Source organism: Carcharodon carcharias, chromosome 19 (assembly GCF_017639515.1).
Source record: "Carcharodon carcharias isolate sCarCar2 chromosome 19, sCarCar2.pri, whole genome shotgun sequence".
Taxonomy (NCBI): domain Eukaryota; kingdom Metazoa; phylum Chordata; class Chondrichthyes; order Lamniformes; family Lamnidae; genus Carcharodon; species Carcharodon carcharias.
Genome location: NC_054485.1, coordinates 51716604 through 51733739, shown reverse-complemented (window position 1 = coordinate 51733739; position 17136 = coordinate 51716604). Strand labels below are relative to the sequence as shown.

The window sequence follows — 17136 nt, the reverse complement described above, 5'->3', positions numbered from 1 at the left end:
GGGTAGGATCTGGTAGGGGCAGAGGACTGGAGTCATATATAGGCTGGGGCAGGCAGGGAAGGCCGGTTCTATTTCTCTGAAGGACACTAATGGACCAGCTGGTTATTTGCAGCAACCCGGCAGCTTCTATAGCTGTGAATGTGTGTAGAGCTTAATATTTTTCATTCTCAAGATGTGGGTGTCCCTTGCAAGTCTGATGTTTATTACCCATCTCAAGTTGCCCTTATACAATTGATTTGCTTGCCCTCTGAAATGACCAGGTAGGAGCTAGCCGTGCTGACATGAATGGGTGCAGACTGAAATAGTCAAATAGCCCACTAGTTTCTGTCATGTCAGTGTTGCATTTTAGATCTCTTCCACCCTTCTTCCACGAGATTATTTTGGCAGTTGTGTTACAGACCATTCTCAAGGGCAAATCTCAACTCTCCAGATCTTTGAGAATACCTGTTCCAGCCTTAATGCCTAGGGAAGCATTCTGTAATGTGCCCAGAAGCCATTGGAATTTGTCCTTTATTGAGTGTCTCTCCATTCTCTGACAGTACTACGGGATCACCTCACATCCTTTTAAAAATTAAAGTATTAAGCAAATCTAAAAAGCAGACAATGGGCAGGATTTTCCTCTTATCGGGTGGGCACATACCCGACCCGAACGAGCATAAAATGACGCGTGATGACGTCAGGGGAGCACTCTGACCTCATCGCGCACTCACACAATATTTCAGTCAGCGGGCCTGTGTGTCAGAGCGCGCCTGCCATTAATTAAGAGGCCAGTTAAGGCCCTTGACAACCCAACAGACAGTGATTTAACATTGCCCGTGCAATTTCTCGCTCGTTGCACAGGCAAAACAGGCAGGCGGGCAGCCCACAATTAGCAAAACCTCATCTACGGGTGGGATAAAAGGGTCGGCAGCATTGCCAGTGTGAGTATTGAGGGGCTTTGGAGATAGTTTACAGCTTGTTGCTTCTCTGTTTGGGGCTTCATTCTTAGCATTTCTACGCGTCATTTCTGGACACATTGGTGTCTTCCAGGTCCCCTGAGGATTTGGGCCCTGTGGATTCTTCCAGATATCAGACAGCCATCCTTTACCCTGGTAATGGGGATTGTGGTCTCCACTGGAGGCACCTCCTCCTCTGAGGAAGAGAAAGACAGAAGGGAGAGGAGGCCAGGTGTCCCAGTGCAGCTTCCATGGGAGGTCCTGTGGGAGGAGAGGCGCAGGCACAAAGGGTACCAGCAAGTAGACCAAAGCAGGAGCAGTCGCAGAAGACACCACTATCCAGTCAGGGTTTACAGGCAGCGATGCAGCTACCTCAATATGTCCGACAAGCAATGCCGAAGGAGACTCCACCTCTCAAGGGAGACTGTGACCTCCATTTGCCAGGTGATTGGACTTGAGATCAGCGCCAACTGAGTGGGTGGACACCCCATGCCAGTGGCTCTGAAGGTCACTGTGGCCCTCAACTTCTATGCCTCTGGCTCTTTCCAGGGCTCAGTGGAGGATCTGTGTGGAGTGTCCCAATCAGCTGCTCACAGTTGTGTCAAACTGGTAACAGAAGCTCTGTTCAGGTGGGTAATGACATTTATTCATTACCATACGGACGAGGCCAGCCAGGCTGAGCGAGCCAGAGGCTTTGCAGCGATTGCTGGGTTCCCCTATGTCCAGACTGCCATCGACTGCACACATGTGGCCATCAAAGTGCCAATGGGTGAGCTGGGTACCTTCATCAACAGGAAGGGATTCCACTCCATGAACGTGCAGATAGTGTGTGATTCTGCAAGTCTGTGCAAGGTACCCAGGCAGCTCCTGTGATGCTTACATCCTGAGACACTCCCAGGTGCTGAGGCTTTTCAGTGCTCCAGCCCAGCTGGATGGATGACTGCTGGGTGACAAGAGCTATCCCTTGAAAAGGTGGCTCACCAAACATCTCCGCCACCCAAGAACAGAGGCAGAGCAGCGGTACAACAGGAGCCATGGTTCCACAAGGGCAGTGGTAGAGAACCATAGATCTTCTCAAGATGCACTTCCAATGCCTGGACCATTCAGGGGCGCACTGCAATACCCTGCAGAGCCGATGTCACTGATAGTGGTTGCGTGCTGCGCTCTCCACAACCTGGCACTGGCAAAGGGGGGGCCCACTGGAGGAAGAGGATCTTGACACAGCTGCACAGGCCACAGATGATGAGTCCAGTAGTGAGTCAGAAGAGGAGCACAGTCAGGAGAATGCTGAGAGTGTGGAAGCAGACCTCGGTAACCTCCAGGGAGACAGGGACACCAGGGATGCCTTGATTCAATGACCCTTTATCTAGGCTGCCAAATAAGAGCTACCACCTCATGCCAGGGCTGCTGCTTCCATCCTGGATCTCAGAAATGACCCTTTCTTTTGCCCTCAAGATATACTCAGGGCCTGTGCAATAAAGTTTCGAGCCCTCCCCCCCCACGTCCAGCATTATATACCAGTGTACCCTACACCTACAAAATAAATGAAGCATACTCAGGCCAATAGCACAAAAGTAAATGTAATATAATGTTGGTACTCACAGATCATTAACAGAACAATATCAGGTGTTGGTAGTTACACCATTGAAAAAAAACTGGGAGTACAAAAGATCACCCATGACCAGTCATCTTGTGCTTAAGGTGCTTTAAACTTACATTTGCGGGTACTACGTCTAGGTGCTCCCCCCTCATTGGCACCGGTATTGGAGACAGCCTGCTGACTCTACTGTCCTGTTGGCCTTGATGACCTTGGCGGTCGTCCTCTGGCCAGTGAAGCCTGTGCCGGCCCCATCTGGGAGGGAATGGCCAGTGCCACTCCTGGCATCTTCCCAGTTGCTGCAGCCTCACCGGATGCAACGGTCACTGGCAGAGGGGTGGAGGAGCTGCTGCCATCATCCAGAGCGCCCTGAGAGGAGCCCTCAGAGACGACAAGCAACTCATGCGCCAATGTCAGGTTGCTGTGGACCTCCCTGCTTGCCATTAATGGATGGGCACCTAGCTGGGATACTGGGTGCCTCATCCCTCTCACACATGGACACTGCCCACCTGAGGTCATTGCCTTGCAGGTCTGAGCGCAACCTGAGGAACCCCTGATTCTGTTCCTGGAACAGCCTCTCCATGAGAGTCACCACTCTCTCCATGGAGGAGGCATTGCACTCAGCCATGAAGGTCAACGCAGTGTTCATGCTCCGCAGGGACTCCTACACACCTGGTTACTGAACAGGCGTAAGTAAATAACCAAAGTGAAATACTGCTGATGCTGGAAGTCTGAAACATTCAGCAGATGTGGCAGCAGCTGTGGAGAAAGAGAGACAGATGTTTCAGGTCGATGACTTTCATCAGAACTGCTCATCAATGTTCAATTAAATTCTGTGTACGTAAACCCCTTTAAGTAGCTTATGCTTTTACTAATCTGACTCCAGTTTAAAGAAAAAGACTTATTTAGTTTCTTTGTGATTATCTTGTTATTATTGTAGAGCTCGCACTACCACGTTATACCAGCCATCAGATACAGGGGGTCAATCACTTTCCTAAAAGGCTGCCCACTGTACTGGTGGGTTTGTAAAATGCAATTATATAGTTACAATAGAAAACCAGTTATCTAACTCCTCAAGAGGAATAAACATAAATCAAATGCTAGATTAATTCTTTTGTGATTACTTTTAAACACATTGGAGGTGTTGGTTTACACCAGCAGCTGGTAACAGACTGAGCAAATTAGTAGCCGATTTTTCACCAGCCACTCACTCTTTCCCACTCAGTTGGAAAATACCTGCCAATCTTTAATTTCAAACCAAGTAAATGTCATAGTGAGGCTAGGGAATGAGTCTCACAAAAAGAGTTTCAACTCTCATGTTGTGAACTTCAGTGGAAAGAAAGATTAGATGTGCTGAAAAATGGGCTGACAACTCACTCCGACCCCATTTTACTGTGCTGGTCTAGACCACGTTCACAGTCCTTTTCTTGCTTGGTAATCTGTTCTGATTCACAGAAGCTAGCCAGTCATCTTTTCCTGTGCAGATTCCATTTAGTTTGCTCTTCCTCAACTTTAATTAATTGGGACAGCCCCAAGCACCCCATACACATTCTCACTGGCTGCTTTGGATTTTCATAACTCATCCCTCGGATTCATAAATAATTGTCTATCGTAACTGAACAAATCGCGCAGTCTGCATTTGTGCAGAGTAGTTTGGCTCTTCTCTCAAACTTACAAGTTCCATAAACCAGTTCAAACATGCTCACAGTGCATGTATCCAATTTGAGTGGGATGTGGGTGGATTTAAAGCACCAGCCAGCAATTCAGAATGAGAACAAGCAAAAGTGTTGCTGGCACTTGTGTGTTTAGGGAGGGTTCAGGCGTTGTGTCTGGAGGCCAGCATGCCAAGGCTAAGTAATGGATATGTGAAGCTGGATCAACTCTTCTAGATATCTATACAGAATAGATACTTCCCCAAAAGAAAAGACTTGCATTTATGTAACACCTTTTTATGACCATTGGATGCCCTAAAGCTCTTTACAGCTAATTAAACACTTTTAACAATGTGATAATGACTAGATGGTCTGTTTGTCTGATGTTGATTGAGGGATAAATATTAACCAGGATAATTTGCCCTCTGTTCTTCAGAATAGTGCTATGAGAACTTATGCATCACCTGAAAGGGCAGATGGAGCTAGGGTTGCCAACCCTCCAGGATTGGCCTGGAGTGTCCAGGAATTGAAGATCAATCTCCAGGACATTGCCGTGTACAACCCTGGATAAAAATCATCAGGACATTAAAAAGGATTGGTTATTTTGTCATTTTTTTGATCATTTCTCATTACCAGATATAAAACTATTGAAAATGGGGGAGAAAAGACTGTTTGACTCCCAGTCAAGCATCTTCCAATTGGCTATTGAGTCTTTTTGCTTTCCAATTGATGTAGGAAGACAGTTTGCTATGAGAATGGATGTGTTGGCTGACTAATGGCTGGAGCGTGGGGGCAAGTCATGTGATGAAACTCCAGGAATACATTTAATTACAGTTGGCAACCTTAGATGGAGCCTTGGTTTAATGTCATCCTAAAGATGGCACCCCTGACAGTGCAGCATTCCTTCAGCGCTACATTGAAGTTTCAGCCCAAACTGTTGTGCTCAAGTCCCGGAGTGGAATTTGTACAGGTAATTAATAATGTGAGTGGCATTCTTGGAAGGGTGGATTCTAAACGATCTGTGGAGGAATGGGGACTGGCTTGATGGAACTTAATGTCATGTTCTTATCCCACAATTTATTTTACCTCTCTGTGTTTTAAATTGCAGGTGAAAAGGGGGCTTCCTCCAAGAGTCAGGACAGATGTAGATGTCTGTAAGTAAAGCCTCCATATAACTGATCAACTGTTTAAACTCAGACAAGCCAGTCACATCAGAACAAACTCATCAGTAACAGAATTTATTGGCCAATGCTGACCTGTCACACGTGGGCCAGAATTCTTCGCTTGGCATGTGGGCGCACGCCTGACAGGCTCGAGCGTAAAGTGGCGCGTGATGGCGTCGGGCAAGCGTCCTGACATCATTGCACACTCACGCGATATTTCAGTCGGTGGGCGTGGGCAGGAGTTGGCAGTGCGCCCACCAGCAATTAACCAGTCTATTAAAGCCCTTAACCAATAAATTGAATACAATTTTTCATTGCTTGTCCAACTGTTCAGTTGGCAGATGGGCGAAAAGATCAGGTGGCCTTTGCATTTTTGGCAAAACCTCATCCACGGGCGGGGCAAGGTTTAAAACCAGTGATTAAGAAAAAACATGCCCCTGCTCATGTGACAGAGAAGGGACATGTTTTTGTTATTTTTCATTTCTTTATTTTGAGCGCTGAAGATCTTTAGCTCTCTGAGGCAGCTCTGTGCCTCGGGGAGATTTTACTGCCCGCAGCACTTATGCTCCTCCTGCCCCCGCCCCGGCAGCGCTTCACAATGGCTGGCTGTTGATTGGCCAGCCGGAGTGAAATCATGGTCGGAGCCCGATTGCGGGCAGCTGTTGGCTCCCCAACGGCTCCCGGGCCTGCCTGTCGCCTGACGAGGGCAAAATTCTTGAGAAGGAAAATTACAGAGGCAGTGTTCAAGTTAAAACCCCACAACCGATTCATCAGCAACCAAACCAGCTTGACATATCCACTCAGCATGTGACTTAATGCTGGGAATTGATGGAGTCCAAGAGTCCGACGAGGACATGATGCATTATAAACACGCCGGAGCAAAGCAATCCAAGAAAAGCTTAATTTTAATGTATAGGAGGAACTTGGTTGCTATTTAATGTGAGGAGTAAGACAGAGGATTGCAACATTTTCCAGCTGTTTGTATTCAAAATCTACAATACCATTGTCTGATTAGATACAATGTGGGATAGATACAAAATAAATCTCCCTTTGAAGTATCCCTTTAACCCCTTCCAAACCTGGTAAAACAGTGGTTAGGCATAAAAGTAAAACTGCCTCCACACTGTCCCTTCAAACCTTCCCAAGGCAGTTCCAGGACATTTTTGGTACAGAGTTAAACTCCCTCTATACTACCCCATCAAACACTTGTTGGGCAGATACTAGTATATTCCAATGTAGATAAATGGTGAAAGCTGAACCAACAGCTTCATAAGATCTGAAAGAGCTGATGACTGAAAAATGGTCCTGATTATCAGCCTACGACATGTCAAAGCTGATATTGCTGGGAGTTTCACAACTTAAGCTGTAGGTTGACCCTTTTGAATATGAGAGACAAGAGTCATTAAGTATATGAAAGGCTGAAGGGAGAAGATAAACGTCAAAGGTACAAAACTGTTGGGCTAGAATTTTCGGCCAAGAGAGCGGGGCCATTAAGGCCATTTAAAAACAAATTAAACTAATAAACTGAGTTGCCTGTCCAACCTTGGCGGGCAGACAAAGAGCCCAGGCGGCCTTCGCATTTTTCATGGAATCTCATCCACGGGCAGGATGAGGTTTCATGAAGTATTTATAAATTAAATAAAATTTTTTATAAAAATTCATTGACATATCCCAGCTCATGTGACACTGTCAAATGAGGGGACATGTCTTAAATTCTTTTCTTTTCTTCATTTAGATTTTTAAAACTTAAACTAATCTCCCCGAGGCAGATCTGTACCTCAGAGAGACTTCTGTACTCTTTAGCGCGCATGCCCCGACTCAGTGAGCACCCCAACCTCCGCCCTCCGCACCACCCCCCCACACCCCACCACCCACACAGGGAGCGTTCACCGCTGCCAGGCACGCGTCACGCTGGACAGGCCTTAATTGGCCCGCCCACGTAAAATGGTGGTGCAGACCGATCGGGGGCACCAATCGGGTCCACACCCGTCCCCGCCTGCCCCCACACAACTCCCCCCACGGGGGGGGAGAATTCTCCCCTTGGTGTATTTCTAGGAAAGTCTAAGAAAGATTCTACTATTGGAAAAAGTTGACTTTTTACATTATTAGCAAAACATTTTGGTTAAAGTTAGAAACATTATTCTCCACAATTCATCTTTAAATGTTGATCTTTAAAAAAAACCAGAACATCAAAGTGATATTTTGATTTCTAGCAGACCAACCAGATCATCAGTTACTCCAAATTGACCAAAACCTTCAGCCTCCTATGACCAACACTTAAATTCGCAGAGGTATTCACCTCACCCTCCACACGTGCTGCATCCCACCCACCTCGCTACCCTTTCACGGAGATGTTTGCCTCCCCTTCCCCTCCCAATTCAGGTGTCACACTTCAATCGCCCTTTCCCACAGGTCAGCGGGAATGATGAGCCCATCAGGTCTGTCCTTGTAGGAGGAGTGGCCTGGGAAACCAGATCAGATAATGGCCTGTGGCGCCCAGCCACATTGTGAGAACATTAAGTTGGTATTTCACCAGAAAACTGGAAACTGCTCCACCGATTACAGTTCCTTATGTTTTAGCTGATGGGAATGAAACATGGCAACATTCAGAACAGGAAGAAGCCATTTGGCCCTTTAAGCCTGGTCCGCCAATCAGTGAAGACAAGGCTGAAAGCTTCACTCCATTTTTGTGCCTCCATATCATTTGACCCCTTATCCAGGAGTCAGTAGCCTTTTTAACCAGAAAAGCTTTTTAAAACAAATTGGCTGAAAATAAAAACTATTGGGAGCTGCGAGGCAAAGATTCGGCATTTCTAAACCAATTAATTGACAAACTGCTGCATGACTCTGGTAGAATGCATAATTTTGCATATATAATAAGTAAAACACAGTGGGGAGGATCTTCCAGTCGGCGACCGGGGGTGGGAGGTGCGGGGCGTAAAATGACGCGGGATGACGTCGGATGGAACTCCCGATGTCACCCCGCCTCATTTCCATTTTCAGGTTGGCGAGGGCGCAGCCGAGTCAGCTGCGCACCTGCCGACCTGTCAACAGCCGATTGAGGCCACTTAAAAAGTAATTAACCTCATGAATGGACCTGCCCGTCCAATCTTAGGAAACCCTGGTAGGCTTCAGAAAAAGCATGAAACCTCATCCACGGGTGGGATGAAGTTTCATGAGGGTTTTTAAATATTTAATAACGGTTTCAGGGAAAGTGATGGACATGTCCCAACTGATGTGGCAGTGTCACATGAAGGGACAAGCCAGGGAAATGTTGATATCATTTGCTTACCATTTTTTAATTTGGCACCGATCTCCCTGAGACAGCACTTAGCCTCAGGGAGATGAGTGTGCTTTTTTGTGCACGTGCGCAAAAGGGCACACTCTCGGCTGAGGGAATCCCCCCCTCACCCACACAGGGAGCGCATAGCACTTCCTGGAAGATATCATGCTGGGCAGGCCTTAGTTGGCCCGCCCACATAAAATGGCGGCATGCCCCTGATTGGGGGGGTGCTGATCAGAGTGCCCACTCCTGCACTCCCCCCCCCCCACCCCCCACCCCACCCCCACCGCCCCCTCACCGATGGGGGGAAATTTATGACAGTGTCTCCTGCCAGCACAATATGGTCGTCTGCGCATGTTCACTGGTTCGTGCAGATATTACTCTGCTGTGCCCAAAACATGGGTTTTGTGGCAGGAAACATGTGCAGGTCTTAAAGTCTTAAGCTTTTCAATATTTTACAACCATAGATGATTGGCAGAAGAATAATTATATTTCCACGAACAATGTTTATAGCTGCATCAAAATGATGCAAAGGTTTATTTTCCTTTGACACTGAATGGATTTTAATCTAGCAGCAACAGATCTACGATGTCCTGTTCTGCTGCCAGTCTGATACAACGTGCTCCTGGCTGCATGAGTCTGTAAAACAGTAAACTTGGCAGAGAGACAGTAGAACTTGGCATATGCGGCATTGGCAGCAAATGCAGCCCAAAGAAAATACACACATTGAATGTATACATCAATAGGAGAAAAATTGAAATTAAATTAGTCCTAGCACTGAATTATTGTGCTTTTCATCTTTTTTTAACCATAATTTTGTGAGTAAAGTCATCCCTAAAACAAACTTTAATTTTAGATGCAGAAAATTAAGACAATGCTTTAGCTATTGATTCTTGTGATGACAAAAGCTCCCAATAACACATGCAGAATAATTTATCATCTCAGCTACATTGAAAACAATAATAGTCACAACCATAAACCTGTTCCTCAGGCCAAGGGCATCATCTCTAACCACGGTGTAACTATACTACTCAAACAGGGTTATTTAGAGCAAAATGATGTTTTTTGTTAATATAATAATTTTAAACTGTAAAGTGCTGCACAATGAATCACTTTTTATCCCCACGATAAAACACAGCTTTTATTTTCCTTGACTTACATTTTTTTTAGGATTTTCTCATGTTAATATGATCCAACTAGGAAAGGTTGGGTGCTGCAGAGGAGATGTCAAAGAGCTGCATGTGGCTCTGGAGCCACAGGTTGTGGACTCCTGCCCTTGGCCAATCAAAATCTGCCAATCTCAGCCTTGAAAGCTCCAATTGTCCCCTAGCATCGACAGCCTTTATGGGGGAAGAGTTCCAGATTTCCACTAGCATGTGTGTGAAAAAGTGCTTCCGGTTTTCTCTCCTGAATAGCCTAGCTCTAATTTTAGGATTGGGTCCCTTGTCCTTGGTCCCCCATAAGAGGGAAGTTTCTCCCCACCAACCTTATCAAACCTTTAAACATAGTTAAATCCCTTGATCAGATCGCCCACCCTTTCCCCTGTATCAAGGGAATACAAGCCAAGTCTTTGAAACATTTGCCAGGTAGAATTTTAAGTCGTGTTCTCTAAATTATTTGTCCAGTTACCATTTCCTCTTTCTACCCCACCATGCCCTCCATCTACATCACCATACACTCCATCCGCACCAACGTACACTCCATCTACATCACCGTACACTCCATCTACATCACCGTACACTCCATCCGCACCAACGTACACTCCATCTACATCACCACACACTCCATCTACATCACCGTACACTCCATCTACATCACCGTACACTCCATCTACATCACCGTACACTCCATCTACATCACCGTACACTCCATCTACATCACCGTACACTCCATCCGCACCAACGTACACTCCATCTACATCACCACACACTCCATCTACATCACCGTACACTCCATCTACATCATCGTACACTCCATCTACATCACCGTACACTCCATCTACACCACCGTACACTCCATCTACATCACCGTACACTCCATCTACATCACCGTACACTCCATCTACATCACCGTACACTCCATCCGCACCAACGTACACTCCATCTACATCACCACACACTCCATCTACATCACCGTACACTCCATCTACATCACCGTACACTCCATCTACATCACTGTACACTCCATCCGCACCAACGTACACTCCATCTACATCACCGTACACTCCATCTACATCACCGTACACTCCATCTACATCACCGTACACTCCATTTACATCACCGTACACTCCATCTACATCACCACACACTCCATCTACATCACCGTACACTCCATCTACATCACCGTACACTCCATCTACATCACCGTACACTCCATCTACATCACCGTACACTCCATCCGCACCAACGTACACTCCATCTACATCACCGTACACTCCATCTACATCACCGTACACTCCATCTACATCACCGTACACTCCATCCGCACCAACGTACACTCCATCTACATCACCACACGCTCCATCTACATCACCGTACACTCCATCTACATCACCGTACACTCCATCTACATCACCGTACACTCCATCTACATCACCACACACTCCATCTACATCACCGCACACTCCATCTACATCACCGTACACTCCATCTACATCACCGTACACTCCATCTACATCACCGTACACTCCATCTACATCACCGTACACTCCATCTACATCACCGCACACTCCATCTACATCACCGTACACTCCATCTACACCACCGTACACTCCATCTACATCACCACACACTCCATCTACATCACCACACACTCCATCTACATCACCGTACACTCCATCTACATCACCGTACACTCCATCTACATCACCGTACACTCCATCTACATCACCGTACACTCCATCTACATCACCGTACACTCCATCTACATCACCGTACACTCCATCCGCATCACCGTACACTCCATCCGCATCACCTTACACTCCATCCGCATCACCGTACACTCCATCCGCATCACCGTACACTCCATCCGCATCACCGTACACTCCATCTACATCACCGTACACTCCATCTACACCACCGTACACTCCATCGACATCACCGTACACTCCATCTACATCACCGTACACTCCATCCGCACCAACGTACACTCCATCCGCACCAACGTACACTCCATCTGCATCACCGTACACTCCATCTACATCACCGTACACTCCATCCGCATCACCGTACACTCCATCCGCATCACCGTACACTCCATCCGCACCACCGTACACTCCATCCGCACCACCGTACACTCCATCCGCATCACCGTACACTCCATCTACATCACCGTACACTCCATCTACACCACCGTACACTCCATCTACACCACCGTACACTCCATCTACATCACCGTACACTCCATCTCCATCACCGTACACTCCATCTCCATCACCGTACACTCCATCTACATCACCGTACACTCCATCCGCATCACCGTACACTCCATCCGCATCACCGTACACTCCATCCGCATCACCGTACACTCCATCCGCATCACCGTACACTCCATCTACATCACCGTACATTCCATCCGCACCAACGTACACTCCATCTACATCACCGTACACTCCATCTACATCACCGTACACTCCATCTACATCACCACACACTCCATCCACATCACCGTACACTCCATCTACATCACCGTACACTCCATCTACATCACCACCCACTCCATCTACATCACCACACACTCCATCTACATCACCGTACACTCCATCTACATCACCGTACACTCCATCTACATCACCACACACTCCATCCGCACCAACGTACACTCCATCTACATCACCGTACACTCCATCTACATCACCACACACTCCATCTACATCACCGTACACTCCATCTACATCACCGTACACTCCATCTACATCACCGTACACTCCATCCGCACCACCGTACACTCCATCTACATCACCACACACTCCATCTGCACCACTGTACCGTATCCTCTATCTATCCCACCATACCCTCCGTTGACCCCATCGTACCCTCCTCCTACACAATTGTACCCTCCATGTACCCCACCATACCCTCCGTCTTCCGCACCGTACCCTCCATCTACATCACTGTATACTAACTGGCCCGCCCATGTAAAATAGCGGCGCACCCCCAATTGGGGGCGCCGATCGGAGGCACGCCTGCCCGCGTCCACTCCTGCACTTCCCCCCCGATGGGGGGACAATTCTTCCCCATATATAGTTTCCATATATACCATTTACCCTATGCTTTCTGATTCACTGTACAAGGTCCTCACATGCACTTTTCTGTAATTCAGAGGCATGTACATAGCCAATTCCCAGGTGCAATGTTGGTTTCCTCCTATAATTTGCTTCTTGCAATCACCACACAGTAAGCAGCTGCTATCTACAGCTCCTATCCTGTGTGCCTGTGACTGACATAACCCATTGTACAAGGAATCAGGTAGATTTTTAAGGCACTGTGCCACCGGGTGGCCTGTGGAACAGAATCGTGCCAAATTTCTCTTGCCAATCTATTTTTCCATCAGCTAATTCTGCCCACAAGCCGTTTCTTTTCTGTGTTGTGCTGGGGAAGGCTGCCACCTGCATTCAGCCAATCACTTTCTGTGTCACCAGCTGCATGATGCCACTGAGATCAGCACCCACAGTAGGAGCCAGGCACGCTGTGTATCAGTCACTCTGAAATTTCTCAAGGGGTGGTGATATACAGTGAAACACACAAACAACAAAGCCCAGTTGCAGAGTTCAGAAGGAAATAAGTTCCAACAGTGGCCCAACAGATGCAAGATCTTAAAATAAGGATGGACAATGGTACAATTTTAAACATGATGCAGGATAGAGGGATCTGGGTGGATGTACAAAATCTTTGAAGGTGACAGGACAAGTTGAGAAGGCTATTAAAAAAGCATACGGAGTCCTTTGCTTTATAACTAGAGGAACCAAAGCAAGACAGTTACCCAAAACCTTTATAAAACATTGTTTAGGGCTCAGCTGGAATATTGGGGTGAATTTTAATACCCAAAGGCAGGTTAAGTGACATTAAAATTTAAAAATCTGAGCACCAACGCAAAGCCGCCTAATTTCGGGTTTAATGGAGATGGAACAAGGGGTTGGGATGCCAAACTGCTCCCAGGAGATGTGTTGGCAATTTAAATACTTTATTGAGGCTGGCAGCCTCCCATTCAACATACGTTACAGGTTATACATGGGGCAGCCAAATTTCGCAGGCCTCGGGAAACTCGACAGCTGAAGCAAAACAAGAACCATTTCAGGAAGAAGGTAATCACTTTTACAGCACTGCTTGGGGGTCAGTAGAAAGATCCCCAGGGCTGGGAATTGAACACCTTCTCTGGGTTGGGCAATTGATCCCCTCCCCGGGGTCAAGAATCTGACCCCCACCAGGATTAGATGCCTAACTCATATTGAAACTGAACCCCAAATTAGCTTGATGTGAGGACTGTTTAGTTTGTAGGTGGTGCAGATCACAGAGGACTTGAGCCAATGAATGGGCCTTAGGCATGGTGTCATGGAACCCTGACACCCAAAACACTGGGGGCATTCAGCTTGGCATCATCAGTGCCTGAAACGGTTTGACCTGCTTCTGACTGACGTGGTATGGCACTGTGCGAACACGAAACTGCTGTTTTATAGCACTCTGCTGAGTTTCTACAGGAATCGTGTGGGTTACGTGGCCTCAGGAAACTGCATTAAACCACACGACATGTGACTCAACCTGGGGCTGTCAGCCAGACCGTGGTAGTCTGCAGTTTGCAAGGACGCAGAGCTGCTTTGCAGTGAGATGCTCCAAGGGCTTTTTGACTATTGCATTATGTCAGAGTTTGCATTGAATGTGAGCGTAGGCGTGGAGTTAGCGGCAGGGAAGTAAAAACTTGATTTTGAAAGAGGAACTTGTAGATTCCAAGGAAACTGTATTTCTCTCTTCTGCACATGTTTCTGAAACATTAAGGAGCTCGGAAAGTTCTAATCTGTCATAGAGGATTTGGATACAATTTAACTTAAGATATGTGTAGCTATGGCACCTAAAGTTGTGGTAGGTAGTTTATGCCACATTCAAAGCAGTTTCTGACTATACTGCATTTTCACACCTTTTTCTCATCTGTACATGAAACATGACTTATTTGGAAGTTGGACTCCTCTTTGAGGTTCTATTTTATTTTAGCTTCTAAACCTGACACTATGGCAACAGCAAAGACCCCGGAGCAGTTCATTCGGAAAGTTGACCACAAAGGTAAATGTAGAAAATATTGTTAACTTTTAAGTGTGAGCGAAAAGGGCAGGTGGCTCAAAACGGCCTCACTCATTCTTAACGTTTTGCCTTTAGTGCTGTCTAATGTTCTGACAGTGCAGGCACCTTTATCAAAAAAGTCTTAAGTTGAAAGAGCATCTTATAAATGTCGCTGTTCTCAACGTAAGAGGCAAAAGCCTTGACATGTCGCTGAGTGAATGTTAGTGCATGGGCACTGGTGGATTCATATACATTGCTCTGCCAACTATTTTAACTGAAGGGCTAATCAGTTCATTACTAAAAAGCAGGCAAAGGAATTGAATACCAACTGGGGCAAATCTTTGTTTTGTGCAATAGTAAAACAAGTGATAGTGGGCGGGATTTTCCAGTCCCACCCGCCACGGGAATCATCGCGGGCGAGACGGCAAATTGGATGGACCACCAAAAGGTCTGTTGGCTACGGACGGGAATTTCAGGTCCCATGGCGGGTGGGAGCGGAAAATCCTGCCCAGTGAGCTGGCAGCCTATTCTAAAACGAAGCCACCAGTAACAGAAATTGGGGCAGATTTAAAACAGGTTTTACACTATCGTATAAAGTCAAGGTCTATGCTATTAGGTGCTCACACACTAGGATTTGCAAGGTTATTGATAGCTAATACTGCACCCCCCTGCCAAATGTGGATTGTGTGCATCTTGCTCCAAAGAAATTCACATCAGTGTGGGGCATCACTGTCCTTCATAGGTTTGCTGAGCCACCAGTGATCAATGGATCCTGTCTCCTCTGTGAACAGTATAGCCAGCTCTGTTATTCAGCCAAGGCTCTGCTGCTATGGGTGGGTTGCAGCTCATCCAATCACAGTGTAAAGATGCTGGAACCCACATGGGCCCAAACGAAAACAAATTGTATTTATATAGCGCCTTTAACATAATAAAATGTCCAAAGGCACATGACTCATGTCATCAAATGAAAATTCAATACTGAACCACATAAGAGATGCTGGATAGAAGGAGAGATAACCAAAAGCTTGGTCAAATAGATAAGTTTTAAGGAGTGTCTTAAAGGAGGAGAAAGAGATAGAAAGGCAGAGGTTAAGGTAGGGAATTCTAGAACTTATGGCCAATAGGCACCAGAAAACACAGTCACCAATGGTGGAACAATTAAGATCAGGGATGCTCAAGAGGCCAGAATTGGTGGAGCACAAAAATCTCAGGGTGTTGTAAGGCTGGAGGAACTTACAGAGATAGGGAGGGGCAAGGCTTCAGAGAGCTTTGAAAACAAGGATGAGAATGTTAAAATCGAGACTTTATTCAACTACCAGTAAATGTAGATTGACCAGCACAGGGGAGATGGTTGAGAGGAATTTCATGTGAGTCAGGACTTAGGCAGCAGAGTTTTGGATGACCTCAAGCTTAGGGAAGATAGGTAGGGAGATCAGCCTGTAGTGCAGTAAAATAGTCAAGTCTAGAGGTAGCAAAGGCATGGATGAGGATTTCAGCAGCAGATGAGCTGAGGCAACAGCGGAGTTAAACGATGTTGCAAAGGTAGAAATAGGCAGTCACAGTGACTGTGTGGACCTGTGTGCTTTTTTGGAAACAAAGACATCAAAGCTTCATTAAGGGGAAAGATGTCATCACTTTTCAACCGCGGTCTCCATAAAGACCAGGATATCAATGTGGTCATCCACAATAGAATAAGTTCATGGGCGGTGAGAGCTAACTCAATGGCAGGGTCTAGAGAGCCAGAATTGGGAACAAAGAGAGAAAGAGACAGGGAGGAGGTGAGAAGACGTTTTTTTCTTATTTCCTTTATGTGATGTGGGTATCACTGAGAAGGCCAGCATTTGTTGGCTTGTTAGACCATTTCATAGGGCAGTTAAGAGTCAATCACATTGCTGTGGGTTTGGAGTCACATGTATGCCAGACCAGGTAAGGATGGCAGATTTCCTTCCCTAAAGGGCATTAGTGAACCAGGTGGGTTTTTACAGCAATCAATGTTAGTTTCATGGTCACCATTATTGAGACTAGTTTTCAATTCTACTATGGTAGGATTTGAACCCATGCCCCCAGAGAATTAGCCTGGGCCTCTGGACAGTGATATTACCGCAATGCCACCGTCACCCAGGTGAAGGTGACTTATTGTCTTTTTCTCTCTATGCGCTTTACATGCACAGGAGTTTGCACTGAGACGCAAAATGGCTATAGATTACAAAACAGGAATGAGTTGTTCCCTTTTATGA

The 17136-nt window shown here is 46.5% G+C and overlaps 1 protein-coding gene across 5 annotated transcripts in view; it reads left to right on the top strand.

Annotated features, from left to right (window-relative positions):
- Nucleotides 1-17136, top strand: part of sh3d21 (SH3 domain containing 21) — a 135045-nt gene that overhangs the window by 51371 nt on the left and 66538 nt on the right. For 4 of the 5 annotated variants that reach the window (XM_041213139.1, XM_041213138.1, XM_041213140.1 and 1 more), the window contains exons 10-11: nucleotides 5293-5338; nucleotides 14834-14902. In XM_041213139.1, coding sequence (XP_041069073.1) covers nucleotides 5293-5338; nucleotides 14834-14902 — 115 coding nt within the window. The remainder of the gene's footprint in view (nucleotides 1-5292; nucleotides 5339-14833; nucleotides 14903-17136) is intronic. The other variant, XM_041213141.1, reaches the window with a different exon arrangement.